General features: G+C 38.4%; 1 protein-coding gene across 1 annotated transcript; it reads left to right on the top strand.

Annotated features, from left to right (window-relative positions):
- The first annotated feature begins 2,180 nt into the window (after positions 1-2,180).
- LOC131076738 (uncharacterized) lies at positions 2,181-13,538 on the top strand. Its single transcript, XM_058014052.2, has 3 exons — positions 2,181-2,369; positions 12,635-13,061; positions 13,252-13,538. The coding sequence occupies exons 1-3, from the start codon at positions 2,181-2,183 to the stop codon at positions 13,536-13,538; spliced, it is 903 nt and encodes a 300-aa protein (XP_057870035.2).
- The last annotated feature ends 2,993 nt before the right edge of the window (positions 13,539-16,531 follow it).

Here is a 16,531-nt window from a genome sequence, read left to right as displayed (position 1 = left end):
TAAAGACCTCAACCGATATATGTTACCTATCAATCGGTAGAAGACTGGACGTGGTAAAAGGAAAAATTAGGGTTTATGCCCTAACAGTGATGCATTTATTATGGTAGGTGAGAATTTGTTTAAAAGGGATTTTTAATGTCATTTTCACTTATCAGTTTACAAGTGAAGAAATTTTCAACAGCAGAGCGACAAAGGGCGATTCGACTTGCGATTCAGAGAGATTTCAAATCTTGCAGAAGAATCCGGAGATATTTTCAATCTATTGGTGAAGAACACTAAGCGATAACCGAGTAACCGAAGTGGTGTGTTGTGAGCTACATTGGCAAACCCTAAATTGCGAAATTGTGAAGGTATTTCTCAAAATTCTTGTTTATCAGTTAATCATGGATTCTGCTTCGCACTCCAGTTCTAGTGTACCTATGGACTCAGCTGAATTTATTCAAAGGAAAATGAAATACAACGCCTTGTCCCAAATACCTGTCAGAGTCATTGTTGAAGAAGATATTTCAGGGTACATTGACTGCAAATTGGAAGACTTGGGATCCCTAGCGATTCATTCCCAGCTAGGTCTGTTGTGTGGGGATGACAGGAAAATCATACCGGATTACAACATCCTAGAGAGGAAGAAACTACACAATGTTGTTTATTTTCTTGAAGAATTCACTGAAGAGCACATCTGCATCATCCTGAGCAGAGTACATGGTGACAAAATGTATCTTGAGAGGATGCATGACATTAAACCTAAAGCAATTCATGTCGTAACCGGTTTCTGCAACAACAGTGAGGTGCCAACCCTAAGGAAAGTCATCAAGGCTGAAATGACTAATCTCACCGATTCTCTGAGCGACCAACGGGGAATGACTGTCAATCCCATCAAAGATGACTTGGTTAAGTATGCTTGCATGGTGATTGGCTACCGAGTGTTTTATGCTAGCTGAATAAACTCTATCCCTGCTGTTGCGGTGAATGCCGCCTACAAAATAATCAAGGAAGACGCCTCATTTGATCTATGCACCTGTTTGCAGAAACAACTTCTATTGAACCTGAAGTCTATCAAACAAGATAGTGCTCTAAGGTTCAGATTTGGACAACTCTTGGTCGGCCTATTTTTCTACTTTCAATGCTATTTCCCGGGAGTAGGTGATATTCAATGGTCTGCTGACCAACCAGTCACTAAACAAATTAGGGAAAGTCTCCAAGCGGTGGGAACTGGATATCTTGAGGTCTTGAATAAATATTTTGATGAATTCAAGCGTAAAATGAGCTAGAGGATGAGGATATCTGGAGATATTGTAAAGAAATATGAAGAGGACATCTGATTGACAATAAAGATAGATGAATGCATAATGGAAGCGGTAGAGCCAAGAAAGGAAGAAGTAGAACCAATGGGGTATGAGGTGATGTATGACATGTTAGATGGGTATGCCTCTACCCTGCTTGCCTTGCCTCTAGATGATAAGAAAAAGAGAACCGACACCTACTTAGAAATGATAATACCGGTTGAAAATCCTACAGAGAAAAAGGGGAAGGCAGTATCAGTAGTATCGACACTGGTTACCTCAGCAAGTCCTAAAGTGACCAAGCAGTCACTTGCTAAGAAGAAACCAAAAGTTTTTGAAAGGAAGTGGAAGACCAAAAGAAACTCACCAGAGTCTAAGGATACTGAACCAGAAGTGCAGCCTAAGAAGACCAGGAAAACAAGCAAGAAAGCAAAAACTATCAGTAATGCACCTGCACCGTCAGCACCGGTAAATATAGACACCTCTTCTTATAAGCCGATGACACATTGTCAGAGGACTATTAAGAATATTAAAAGAAAATTGCTTGATGATTTGAAGGAGTATTTTGATGATTTCACTAACAGTGAGAAAGAAGAAGTAGAGCGGGAAATCACTAATTATTTATGTGTTAATGACCGGTTGCCATCAGAAATTAGATCGGCTACACCTGATTCTTTATATAATTCTTTGGATAATAAATGGTGCATTGGGATTGAGAGAGAATAGGAGATCAGAGAGAAGATTTTTGCAGAATACTTCCCTGATGCTTCAAATTCAGAATTACTTGAAATTGTGGGTAGGTACAAAGGCCTTTTCTTCATGAGAATAAGAAGACTCTTGCTATTGGAAGGCAAAGCCTTTGAAGTGGTGAAAGATGCACACTTCCATGCAAAAGCCACTATGAAAATGCACCAAGTAGCTAAAGCCAGTAGAAAGGTTGAACAAGAACCAAAAACTGGAAAACCGGATGAGACATTTGATGGTGAAGGAGAAAGAGCTACAGAACAGGTTGACACCATTGATGTGGATGCATTGGATGTTGAAGATATCACTCCAGACACAGAGAAGGAGAAACAGGATAAAGAAAAAGTAGAGAAGGAGAAATAGGATAAAGAAAAAGTAGAGAAGGAGAAGCAAGACAAGGAAAAGGCTGACAAAGAGAAAGCGGAGAAAGAGGAAGAGAAAAAGAAAGATGAAGAAAAGAGGATAAAGGAAGAAGAGAAGAGAAAAGAAGAGGAGAAGAGGAAAGAAGAGGAGAAGCGGAAAGAAGAGGAAAAGAGGAAACAAGAAGAATAAAGAAAGGAGGAAGAGAAGAAAAAGTATGAAGAGGAGCAAAGGCAGAAAGAAGAGGAAAAGAAAAGAGCTGAAGAGAAGAAGGAAGCAGAGAAATCCAAACAAGCGGAGACTCCAAAGGCAACCGATGGTCAAGCCAAACCGGTTGACATCACCAGTCCTATTGATCTCCAATCTGCAGATGAATTGGAGCTGCTGCAAAGCATAAAACTTGCACAAAAAAGATTAGAAACATTGAGGAGGAAGAAGGAACAGGATGTCATTCAAACTGCGGTTAACACTCTTACCAGTTTGATTCTAGGTACTAACCTCCCCAGTACCGATTCCTCTCTGGCTAAACTGAAACTTCTATGTACCGTTGTAGAGGACCAGGTACAATGCCTGGAAGAAATTGCTGAAGCAGATGCACAAAAGAAGCATCAAAAGGCATTAAACACTGCCTTAGTCAAGAAACTGAATGAGCTCCGGTCTCAACTTTTGAAGTAGCAGAACGATATAAGTGTTTCTATGGATGAGGGCAAATTACTATTGAGCAAAATTAGCCAACCCCACCTATTTTGTGATGATGTGCTCACGTAAAAGGATAAACTCCAATCGGATTTGCAGGCTTACATAAGTACCTTCAAGATGCCCTATGATTCATTCACTACATATGGGCAAACTATTCATCGTTATCAGCTTTAGACTGCCAAGATAGAATTGGAGATTAGCAACCGGTCAAGAGATTTGTAGGAGTTTCAACTAGTCCTATTACCCAGATTGCAAATTCTTCAGAAGTTCTTTCTCAATCTAGAAGCCTTAACAGCAACTCACTAGATGAGTACCATTGATGCAATGGAAGAATAGGTATCTCAGATGCAGACAGAAAGTGAGGTTGCTACCTCATTACTTGAGTCATGGTTGATAGCCATGAAAATTTTTATGCAGGACTTTAAATCTGTTTTTGATAAGTATCATTCCTTATTGTCATAAACATTTACTCTTTTTTAATGATAATGAGAAACAGGGGTTATTCTGCATCACTTTGTCATTGTTGGCAAAGGGGGAGTAGTACTTAAAATTTTGGTGAATGTTATGTATACTTTCATATTACCTCTTTTAAGGGAGTAGTATACATTGTAATTTCTGCAAAAAGGGATAGTGTATATGTTTAGGGAGAGTATTTTTGCTTATGACATATTTTTTTTGTTGTAAAACACTTAGATGTCAAAATTTTCCTAAGTGTTGCCATCAATGCCAAAGGGGGAGATTGCTGGCATTTTTTATGATGTTGTGATTATCATTGATAGACACACACTTTCTTGATGTATGAGTTATGATCAACTGGTACTTGTTCCAACCTGTATTATGTATTATAGTCTTTAGACTATCGGTGTTTTGTAGAAGATGTTTACTGGTCACAAATTGACTGAAGACCCAAGCGATATGAAGACCCAAGTGGTAGGGAGACCCCAAGCGGTTCGAGGATCTCAAGCAGCATGAAGAAACAAAGTGGTAGTTAACATCTTTCTAGTCTCCATTTTAACAATCGGTAATCGATATATTGTATGAACCGGTATTACTCTATGATGAGTTACCAACCAGTATTTTTGTGATGAGTTATCCTCCACCGACACTTTGGTGGTGATTTTGTGCCATGTTACCAAATGTGTCACAATGCATTGAACCTAGGAACTTGTAGTTTAATCTTATTGGACTGACATGAAATCAGACTCCTTTATAAGGACATCATGTCTACGATTTGTAGATATGAGATGTATGAGAGATATGTGTGTATGTGAGATAGACAAGGTTATGTGCGATCATTGAAGAGAAGATAAGGTTTGTGTCAAGAAACAAAGTGTTGAGATATTGAGGACTGAAGTAATGCTAAGTGCATTAACAATGAGCTATCAAGGATCTAACAAAGCATACTGTGCTAGTCTCTAGATCATCTACTTGTTGATTACTCATATCTTTGGCAAGTCTGAAACCCTTAATCGGGTAGGCCGTGGTTCACATCTGTGGATTTGAAATCCTCTCACAAGGTAGTCTTTAATAGGACTTATCTCCTAATAGAGATTTAGATTCCTAACACGATCTGTTCTGGTGAAGAACATTGTATGACCTTAACCGGTTTGGTTTCTATTCTGCAGATAGTTACTTGTGAGTTTCTGCTCACCGTGGTTTTTCCCATTTGGGTTTCCACATCAACCATCTTGTGTTATGGTGATTTTGCTCTTGTGGGTGAATTCTTTGTTTTCTATTTGGTTTGCATTTATCTTAACCGGTTTGTTAGTGAATCTGTTATACCAGTTAACTGCTAAACTGTTTAAGAGTTTGAGTTCAGTATTTTTTGGTATAGTAATTCAGCCCCCCCTCTTAGTATTCATTAGAATAAAGGATGTGGTAAATTCCCTCAGAAGTGTTGGAGGAAAGCTTGAAGAAGATGATGTGGTCAGTAAAATCTTGAGAGCCTTGCTACCACAATATGCCATAAGGGTTTCCGCAATTCAAGAACTCAGATCCTTGGGAATAGTTAGTGTTTCACTTGACTCACTGATCGATAAGTTGACCGCCTTTGAACTGAGGAACTATGATAATAGTTTACCAAAGATTGATGATTCCTTCAAACCCTCCATGATACCTACACCAACAAGAAGAAGAAAAGAAACTGAAAACAATTCTATTATAAGAACTGAACATTCTCATGAATGTGATAACCTGTTATCTAAAGAACTGGAACAAGATGAGATTGAAGCTCTATTAGAAAGAAGACTGCCAAGAGGAAAAGGAAAGTACAAAGGTAAACTTCCCTTGAAGTGTTTCTCTTGCAATACAATAGTTCATATTGTATCTAGATGTCCTGACAATGATAGGAAGGATAATTTTAGAAGCTACAAAGACAAGAGCAAGAAGGAGTGCTATCTTGCAGAAGAAGGAGTTACCGATGAAGAATCAGAAGGATCTGATGTAGATGAAATTGCATTTGTAGTGGTAAAGGAAGATAAAATAGAGGAAAGTGATATGTCACTGATCTCTATTTCAAACCAGTGTGGAATAGTGGTTCCACTCACCACATGAGCGATTACAGAAACAAATTCCTCAGCATGGAGAACTATAATGGAGGAATGGTGTGATTCGGCAATGATGTTCCTTGTGAAGTAAAAGGTAAGGGATCTATAGCCCTAAATGATAAAACAAAGTGTGAAGATGTTTATTTGGTAGAAGGGATAAAATATAGTTTGTGAAATGTTGCACAACTTAACAATAAACATTACCAGTTAGAATTCAATGAAGGAATATGCAAAATACATGACAAATTAGGAAGTCTGATTGCTACTGGTAAACAATCTAGAGGTAAACTGTTTCACCTAGACATAGTTGTAGGCATTTGTCTAATGGAAAAGGTAGAAGACAATTATCTATGACACAAAAGACTGTGTCATGTTAACTTTGATAGCATAGAAAAAGTCAGTAAAATGAAGTCTATCAGAGGTATGCCTAATATTATGAAACTTGAAAATGCTGTGTAAAGAATGGCAACTAGGAAAGTTGACCGGGTCTTGTTTCAGCAGAAAATCTTATTCATCTGAGAATGTGTTGGAATTAGTTCATATAGACTTGTGTGGTCCTATGAGGACCAAGAGTTTCTATGGGGACCAGTATTTCATGTTGTTTGTAGATGAATTCTCAAGAATGATGTGGGCTATATTGTTGAAAGAAAAATCTGAAGCCTTTCACATGTTTAAGGTCTTCAAGGCTCGAGTAGAGAGAGTAAACAGTAAGAATTTGAAATGTCTGAGATCAGATAGAGGAGGAGAGTTCACCTCTCAAGAGTTCATAAATTACTGTGAAGAACAGGGGATTATGAGACAAATGTCTACACCCAGAACACCTCAGCAGAATGGGGTTGCTGAAAGAAGGAACAAAACTCTGATTGATTGTGTGAGGAATCTGATGATACAGAAGGATATTCCACATATCTTCTAGAGAGAAGCAGTAAGCATTGCTATGTATACCTTGAACTAGATACAGGTGAAGAAAGGGACAAATAAAACTCCCTATGAATTATGGTGTGGATACTCACCCAATATGAGCCATTTCAAAGTATTTGGAAGCAGGTTCTATATCAAGAGGGATGAGTACTCTGGAAATTTTGATCCCAATAGTGATGAAGGAACCTTCTTAGGTTACTCCACAAAGAGTAAAGCATATCGGTGTTTGAATAAAATGACCGGTAAGATTGTGGAGAGTGCCAATGTTAGAGTAGATGAGTTCTTTGAGAAAAATGAACAAGATAGAAAGAGTGAACCAGAGGATTATCAAGGATTTGAGTATACTGTACCGGTCGAACTTGCTGAAGAGAATCCTATTGTAGCGGCAAATGAGGAAGCATGTGAAGTAGAACCAACACAACCGGTAGAAGAAGCTCCAAGAAATGAACCTGTACTAGCAAGGTATGTCAGAAACAATCACTCTACTGATAATATTATTAGTGAAAAAGATGTAGGAGTATTGACTAGAAGAAGAGCAAGAGAGAGTACATGTCTTCTCTCCAAAATTGAGCCCAAAATCACAAAGGAAGCTCTAAAAGATGAAGACTGGATCAAAGCCATGGAGGAAGAACTAGAGAAGATTGAGAAAAATGAAACTTGGGCTGTTGTACATAGACTGAAGAACAAAAATGTGATAGGCACCAAATGGGTGTTTAGAAGCAAAATGGATGAAATCAGTCAAGTAGTAAGAAACAAATCAAGGTTAGTTTGCAAAGGGTATGCACAGGAATGAGGTTTGGATCATGGAGAGACCTTTGCACCAGTGGCCAGATTGGAAGGGGTCATAATTCCACTTGCTTATATTGCTTACAAGAAGTTCAAAGTTTACCAAATGGATGTCAAATAGTCATTCTTGAATGGTGTTCTAGAAGAAAAAGTGTACATATAGCAACTAGAAGGGTTTGCTTCAGAAGATGGAAAAGATATGGTGTGTAAACTAAAGAAGGATCTGTATGGACTAAAGCAAGCACCAAGAGCCTGTTATGAGAGGTTGCACTCATACCTACTAAGTATAGGATTCATAAGAACCAATGACAACAATAAGTTGTACTTGAAAATTGAAGAAGATGGAAAACATCTAATTGCAGAGATTTTGTAGATGACATCATATTTGGGGGAGATGATGAGATGAGCAAAGGTTTTGTAGATGAAATGAAGCGAGAATTTGTAATGTCCATGATCGGTGAAATAAAATTCTTCATCGGTCTGCAAGTAATCTTGAAGACTTTGGAATGGAAGATTCCAAACCTATTGGAACTCTAATGGTCACAGGTTGCAAGCTCTCCAAAAATGATGATTCTAATGAAGTGAATGAGACACTTTACCGATCCATGATCGATAGGTTGCAGTATGAAGTACACAATAGACCGGATATAGCACAAGCAATTGAGTTGGTTGCTAGAATTCCTTCAAATCCAAAAGAGTCTCATATGGTGGCGGTTAAGAGAATATTTAGATACCTTAGGGGGATTGATGAGTATGGTCTCTAATATCCACATAAGGGATATTTCAACTTAAGTGTCTTCATTGATGCAAATTGGGTAGGGAACATTGATGATAGAAAGAGCACTAGTGGAGGTGCATTATTTCTTGGAGACAGGATTCTGTCATGGACAACCAAGAAACATAATTGCATCTTTGAATCCACAGCTGAGGCAGAGTATGCAGCTTCTGCAATCAACTGTACATAGGTAGTATGGATCAAGAACATATTGGAAGGTATCCAAGAAAAGGTGAATGAACCTATGGTGATACACTATGACAATACAAGTGCTATCACTATATCCAATAATTCGGTGATGCATTCCAAGAAAAAGCATATAGCTATCAAATACCACTACCTCAGAGAACAGGTTCAAGACAAGGAAGTAAGATTAGAGTATATACCAACAAAAGAATAGGTGGCTGATATCTTTACCAAGCCACTACCGAAGGACACCTTTGAATATCTCAGAGGTAAGCTAGGGGTGAAACCCCTACTTGCATTAAAGTAAGCGAAGAAGGGCTCTACATCAATCTGGTATGCTTTCTTTAAGAAGAATCTCTAAGACTAGATTGATGAGTGAGGACTACTCCGGTTGGGGGAGCAATCTTGTCAGTGTATTGAAATACATCTTTGGCATTGCTGTCAAAGGGGGAGATTATTACAGTGTTTAAGTATTGGTGAGTAGTGGGAAGGATGTGTTAAGTAGTGCTGAGAAGAAGCTGCTGAAGCAAAGGGTTTCTATAAGTGGTTAGAGTGGTTTGTTAGAAATAGAGTATTGCCAGTGTTAGGGGGAGATACTCATTACTCAGAGAAGAAGTAATGACCAGTACAAAGACAAATAAAGAAATGAAGAAAGTACATGCAAGAGCAACTGATAAGATAGATTCCGAAGTGTTGCCATCAATGCCAAAGGGGGAGATTCTTGGCATTACTAATATTGACAAAACTGGTTATTCCAGTGAACTCGTATATTAGCTCAAGTTTGTCATTGATGACTAACACTAACCGGTGGAGTGGTGTATCTCAGTAGAAAAGGTGATGGATTGCAAACAATATGGAAGTAGCATTAGAGATATATGATCAAGGTTCAATCGACTCAAGGGAAGAAAAACTAAGCTAACTGGTTTATTATTCAAGAAGATCGATGTTAAGGTTAGATCTTCAAGCTGGCTATTCTGATTATGATGAAGTCACAAAAGGTGACTTAGGCAAGAAGGCTTGAGGTCCTATGCAAACTGAAACCTCATTGGAAAATAAGAAAAGAGGCTTGATGGATGTACTACAAACTGGTATCAAAGGATGAACCGCTAGTGAAGATCCCAGTGGTATACCGATGAAGCAGAAGGAAGATAGGTGGTCACCGTAAATCTCAGAGTGGTGATCTGTTACACAGTTGCAATGGAAAAAGGTGGGTTGGTGAGTTTTTGAAGTCAACCTCAGTCATCATGTAGTTAAGCCATGCTTAGTTGCAGATTTTTTGGTTCGCATTTAAAAGATTGAACTCGACCCAGAAGCTATTTTTGGTGGATGCAGTGGCACATTTGGATGAGTATTTGGTGGAATTGTTGTAGAGTGCACAAAGAAAGAGTGGGAATATTTTAATTTGAAATTTACAGAGATCTGTGATTGCATTGATTAAGGAAACACCTGAAGGTGACGGTAGAGGGAGTATAAAGTGTTTTGAGTTCGTGCAAAACATTTTGTTCAAAAAATTTTCAAAGTGCAAATCCTGTTAGAGGCTATCCAAAGTGCAAAGTGAAGAGTGAGAAAGTGCTAAGTGATTTAGTAGAGTAGAGTGTGTATGAAGTAGACCGACAGAGTGTAGAGCCAAGGGTATGAGCAGAGGACTGATAAAGTGCAAAGTTGGGGTATGAGTAGAGAACTGGTGTAGTACAGAGAAGACACAACTGGTGCAGACAAAGTATGAGTTTCATTTTGATCTAATCAAGCTATCAATAGCAATTCTAGCAGATCAACTTCTCGTTTCTTTCTAACCATTGCAACTCAAAATCCCTTAACCGGGTGGACTTTAACAAGTCCCTATTAAAATGTGGCGACTGATCAACAAAGTACTGTACACTCAGTAATTAGAACTGTACTTAGTCTTGTGGCTACAGATGATTTACATCTTGAACAATTAGATGTCAAAACAACTTTTCTCCATGGAGATTTGGAGGAGGAAATTTACATGTTGCAACCACAGGGATATGAGGTCAAAGGTAAGGAGAACTTGGTGTGCAGGTTGAAGAAAAGTCTGTATGGCCTAAAGCAAGCACCCCGACAATGGTATTTAAAATTTGATAATTTCATGGCTGAACACGGTTATCATAGATGTCATTCTGATCATTGTGTATATTTTAAGAGATTTGATAATGGCAGTTATATTATCCTGTTGCTTTATGTTGATGACATGCTTGTTGCTGGGTCTAACATGCAACATATAAATGATCTTAAACAAAAATTAGCCAGGTCATTTGCTATGAAGGATTTGGGTGCAGCTAAGCAAATTCTCGGTATGAGGATTATACGGGATAGGAAAAATAGAACCTTGAATTTGTCCCAAAGTGAGTATATAAAGAAGGTGTTGAAAAGATTTAACATGTAGGATGAAAAAGCAGTTAGTACACCTTTGGCTAGTCATTTCAAATTGACTAAGGAGATGTGCCCAAAGGCACAGGAAGAGGTTAATAAAATGTCTAACATCCCGTATTCATTAGCTGTTGGTAGTCTGATGTATGCAATGGTATGCACAAGGCCAGATATTGCACATGTAGTGGGAGTTGTGAGCAGGTTTATGAATAATCCGGGTATGGAACATTGGAATGCTATGAAATGGATTCTTCGGTATTTGAAAGGAACTACTACGAAGGTATTATGTTTCAAAGGATCAAATGCTGCTCTAAGTGGATTTGTTGACTCTGATCTGGCGGGTGATATTAATTCACGGAGGAGTACTACAGGGTATGTTTTTATTATAGGAGGAATTGCAGTCAGTTGGATTTCTAGGCTGCAAAAGGTTGTTGCACTTTCAACCATTGAAGCTGAGTATGTTGCTGCTACAGAAGCCAGCAAGGAGATGATTTGGTTGCAATGTTTTCTGGAGGAATTGGGTCAGATACAAGAGGATATCCCATTGTAAATTGATAGCCAGAGTGCCATTCATCTTGTGAAGAACTCTGCTTTTCATTCAAGGACAAAGCACATTCAACTTAGGTACCACTTCATCCAGACTATTTTGGAGGAGGGCCAGTTACGACTTGAGAAGATTCACACAAGTGAGAATCCTGCCGATATGTTCACGAAGGCAGTTCCACAGGAGAAGTTGATTTCTTCATCAATTTCTGTTGGTCTTCTTGATTGATAATTGTGGAATTTATACCAGTCGAGTCCTAGAGTTTTATCCAGCGGATGTTGCATGTACAGTGGTGTCGTGTAGTATCAGTCTCCTAGTGGGAGATTGTTCAGTGTGGAGCCTGATCAGTCTCCAAGTGGGAGATTGTTAAAATGTGGCGACTGATCAACAAAGTACTGTACACTCAACACGTATTCTCACCGGGGTCCGGGGCTGGGCCAGGCCCCGGGCAGGGGTTTGGGGGTGGGAGCCCCCGAGAAATTTTTTTTTGCCGTCTTTCGTTGATGAAAACCAACATTGTAATAAAAACCTAAAAAGGCCGACTTTGTTTGTTGCCCTAAAAACGCATGTTATAAGCGGCTGGGATGCTTAAGGCATTGTAAGGTTGATATACTATTTTTGCTGGATAATAAGAAAGATTGGACGACTGTGTATGGTGGACGTAACCCATTTTGGGTGAACCACGTTAAATCTCCGTGTTATCTGTGTCTTGTTTTATTTCTTTATCTTTTGTATTTAAATCTGCATATAATTATTAGTTCATATTTGCTTTGGATCTGCTTGAAACCCTAACAGCCCCTTTGTAAAATCCCTTAACTGGGTGACATCTTAATTGATGATCCTAAGTCCTTTAAAAGGGTCTCTTACTAGTTTTATGGAGAAACTAGTAGACTATGACAAAGGAAAGGTAAATCTCACTGTCTCCAAAATTACCGAAAACTGGAGTAATGGGTCCTTTAAAATCCATGGAGTGAGGTTCAAATTGGACGCGAGCCTCATCGCAACAGTGACAGGTATGCCCCACACTGGACTCAATTTCTTTAGAGATCTCAAAGTTTCCAATAATGCGGTGAAAATATTCCCGCGCAAGGACAAGGAAAGGGCTAAAATCAGAAAAGCCATAGGGGGTTATTATGAAGCCTCTAATATCAAGAAAATCTGGGGTTGGGTTTTGAACGCCATCATGGAATATATAACTGTTGAGGGCCGCTTCTCTAGGGCCCACACTTATCACTTTGTTTTATTAAACCACTTCAGGCATGATAAAAGGGTATCTCTGCCCTACTATCTCTTTAGATCTTTGTCCAGGTCATTGAATAAACACAACAAGAACTCCTCAAATCCAGTGCTCCATAGTGGGCTCATCTTGCTCATTTATGAGCACGATAAAATCCTTGCTATCCAGGAGAATAAAAAGTTGTCCGTTTCTCCTGGAAAAGGCAAGAGAAAGTTGGAGGAAGGCGAATCCAGCAAGGGGGAGGCTTCTCTGAGTAAAAAAAATAAGAGTGCCACTGGGATGAAAGCCAATGTTGAGAAAAATGACTCAGAGGAAACTAGTAAAGAGGGCAGTGAAATGGAAACAGATGATTCAGAGGGTGAGGAAAGTTGGAAAGACGAGGAAGTGGGTGCAGAGGAAGAAGAAGGTGATAATGAATCCGACAATGAAGATCCTTTTCACAGTGCCAGCATAGGCCACGATAATAGCCAACAAATGGGGGAAAAGGATAATAAGGACAAAGAGGATAAAGATATGGATTTTGGGAAGGAAAAGAACAAGGAACCCGAGAAAGATATGGCTAAGGATAATTTGAGTGAGGATAAGGAGAGTGCAGGTGAAGGATTATTTTTGGATAACCTTAAAAAACTCACTGAGGCCAGATTGGGTTATGACAGATGGACTTATGAACTTTTGAAGAACATGGAAAAAAATGGTAAACAAAAGGATGAGAAAAAGTAGGAAGATGATAGGATTCAGAAGCTTTGGAGGCAGGAAATGGAAGAAAAAGTTAAAAAAAATGGCAGCCCAGATTGACTATCTGGAAGAAGAGAAAGTGGCAATGAAAAATATGTTGGGCATGGTCCCAAATGTCTTATCTGAAGTCACAAAGAACATAGAGGATATTGCTAAGTTCATCGATAATTCCAACTCTCCTAATCTGGTGGTGGACCTTGACACTGAAGATGCGACTGAGATTGGAAGTGGGGAAGCTATACTGGGCGGAGCTGCAAAGAGGACTAGAGTGAGCGTCAAGAAAGCTACTGCTATGTCTGCCAAGGATATCCCTAATCTTAGGGATAGTATCAAATAATTGTATGGGATTAGCAGTACCTTGGCTAATGCCTTGAAAAATATCAATTAGATCCTTGTCTGTGTTGTCTCTGGTCAGGCTGGCTTTTGCAGGTTTTTTTTTGGGCTTTTAGCTAGATTTTCTAGTTTTTATGCTGGTTTTTCTTTCATATGTTCCTCTTGGTTTCTTAATGCTTTTATCTTGTAAGGTCTTTTTATAAAGGGTTTTGGGGCCCCTTTAAAACCTATTTTTACTCTAATAAAAAAACTAGGGTACCTCTAACAACGTAAAGGCACTAATAGGCCTTAAAGAAAATCCATTAATCTAGTGGCACCTAACAGTGATTTTGTAATCTCCTAACAGGGATGGCTCCTCACTAGGCATACTCCACTAGAAGAGTGCAAATTTTGTGAGTTTCTACTCACACTATGGTTTTCTCCCATTTGGGTTTTCATAAGATAAATCTTGGTGTTATTGTGTATCTTTTCATGCATGAATGTTCTCATACAATAACAGTTTGTATTGATGAATATTAAGTTAGTGCAGACTTGAGTAAAAAGGTATTAATTCTTTAAACCATTAAAGTGCCGATTCACCCCTCCCCTCTCAGCATTGGTTGGGACTAACAATATATTGTTGTTTTTGTACTAGTGTACTTAGACATTCTCTCAGGGCACCTAGAAGCAAAATGTCCTATCTTATTACAAGAAAAGCATTTCAAAGGCAATTTTCCATCATACTTACAACACCCTTAGGCAATCTCCGAGCAATAAGGGCTTCAAGCTCTTCCAATTCTCTTTCTTGCTCTTCCATCTCTCTTATTTCTCTTTCATATCTGGAAATCCTACATGAACTCTCTCCCAGATCATACTTCTGCTTCTCAGATACTTATGCTCTATATGTAATCTTAGATTTTCCATGTGTTTCTCCAAATTTTCTCAACTCAAATGCAACAAGTTTTCCAAATAGCATGTATCTTGTTATAGTGGTCACACTCCGATCTCATCAATATCAACTACTTTGTGTTTGTAAGTAGGGGGAAATGATCTCAACACCATAGAAACAATCTCATCTTCCTCAAGGGTTCCACCGGCACATCTGATACCTAGAAAAATCTCATTCACCTTAGCCATGAAGGATGATATGTTCTCATCTTCTTCCATCTTCATCATCTCATACTTTCCTTTCAAACTCTATAATTTAATGACTTTGACATGCTTATCTCCTTCATACAAGGTTTCCAACTTCACCCAGATTTCATGTGAAATCTAAAGTCCCATAACATTAGTCATCTCTGAATCACTCAAGGGACTCAACAATGCTTCCTTAGCTCTTATTATTTTTCAACATCCTTGATCTCATTAGCAGTAATTGGTTGATTCTGAGGAATAGTGTAGGTACTCTTTGTAATCTTTCAATAATCTTCTCCAAGACATTTCAAGTGCACCTCCATTTGGTCCTTTCATGAGAGTATAATTTCTCCCATAAAATCTCAGACTTTCCTTCTTGAACACATAAGTTTCCATCTCAGATCTCCTCAAGAAGCCAATATTCTTCTGGAGGATCTAGCTCTGATACCAATTGTTGGCAACAATAATGAAGGAAAAATGAGAGGGGGGGGGGGGGGGGGGGTGAATTAGTTTTCGTCGGATTAAGAAAATTAATCACAAATTCAAAACTTATCAACTGCAGCAACAATAAAGATAGACATAATAATAACAAAACACATAACACCAAGATTTTGACGTGGAAAACCTGGTTAAGGGAAAAACCATGGTGGGATCCTACCCACAAGAAGATGATACACTGCAGTAGTATGTAAAAAATATTACAATGTGGAATGCACATTCATTCAGGCACACTACCTAGAGCTCACTACTCAAAATAACAAAGGGCAACAACCTAGGGAAGGCTCACTACCTTACAAATATTAGACAACAATCTGGAATTACTTGAACTGAAAGAGTAACATCTTCTAATGCCTTATACCAGTTCTGATTAAGTACACTTGTCTTCTCTACAACACTCACTGCTCATTACTCCACATCTAAAAGATGAATTCATTTGTTTGCACATACATAGCTCTCTGATATTGCAGACACAACCACACATATCAAATTACATGAACATGACACCTATTTATATAGATAATCAACCTTGATAGCAAGGTCAACTCAACCCAATAAGACCTAATTTACAAATTCCATCACACAAACCATTAGACCAATATTATGTCATTAATGAAATAGCATGGACCTAAATCAAATCTTTGAACATGCAACACCACCGCAAACCTCACCAAGATCAACCACAACATGCTACACCACCAAAAAGGTCACATAGCATGAAGAACACCAATAGATCAACAAAATCACCAATACCATGCACAATAATCAATGTTGACCTCCATAACAAATAGGACATGATTATGAAACACCAACAAACACATTATAATCATATGCAATAGCTGCACCAACACCACTTTTTCAAATCTTCATCTATCAACACACTGACACTCAAGAACACCTAACAGTAGAAACTCCCACATGGAAAGATAAATTGTGGAGCACTAAATCATGAACCATCTGAATTGAAGATACACATGATCGTTCTAAACATTCTCCCAAAATCGCAACTCAAGATCTGATCACACTAGAGCACACTAGATCAAATACCAAACTCAGCCAACCACTAAATAGAAGAACCAAACTATAAACCAGATCAACTAATATGATCAAATAAGCTTTCGAATCACTAAAACCAATAAAGATGAAGTAGAGATACTTTATAATTGAACCACAACTCCTCATCAATAAACCAAACCAAATCAATTACTTTGCAAGACCAAAATACCAGAACACAGGATTATGCTGACATCAATGACAACAACATATCCTAGCAGCAACAATATCCAACATTAAACTTGTGAGCAAGTATCCTTTAGTAACCAAATGTTGAAGATTTAGTTAGAGAACTCTACACATACTTCTGTCGAAGTCCAAGAATTTTTTTGG

This window comes from Cryptomeria japonica, chromosome 10, assembly GCF_030272615.1.
Source record: "Cryptomeria japonica chromosome 10, Sugi_1.0, whole genome shotgun sequence".
In the NCBI taxonomy this organism is placed as follows: Eukaryota; Viridiplantae; Streptophyta; class Pinopsida; order Cupressales; family Cupressaceae; genus Cryptomeria; species Cryptomeria japonica.
This window is presented reverse-complemented; position numbering and strand designations above follow the sequence as displayed.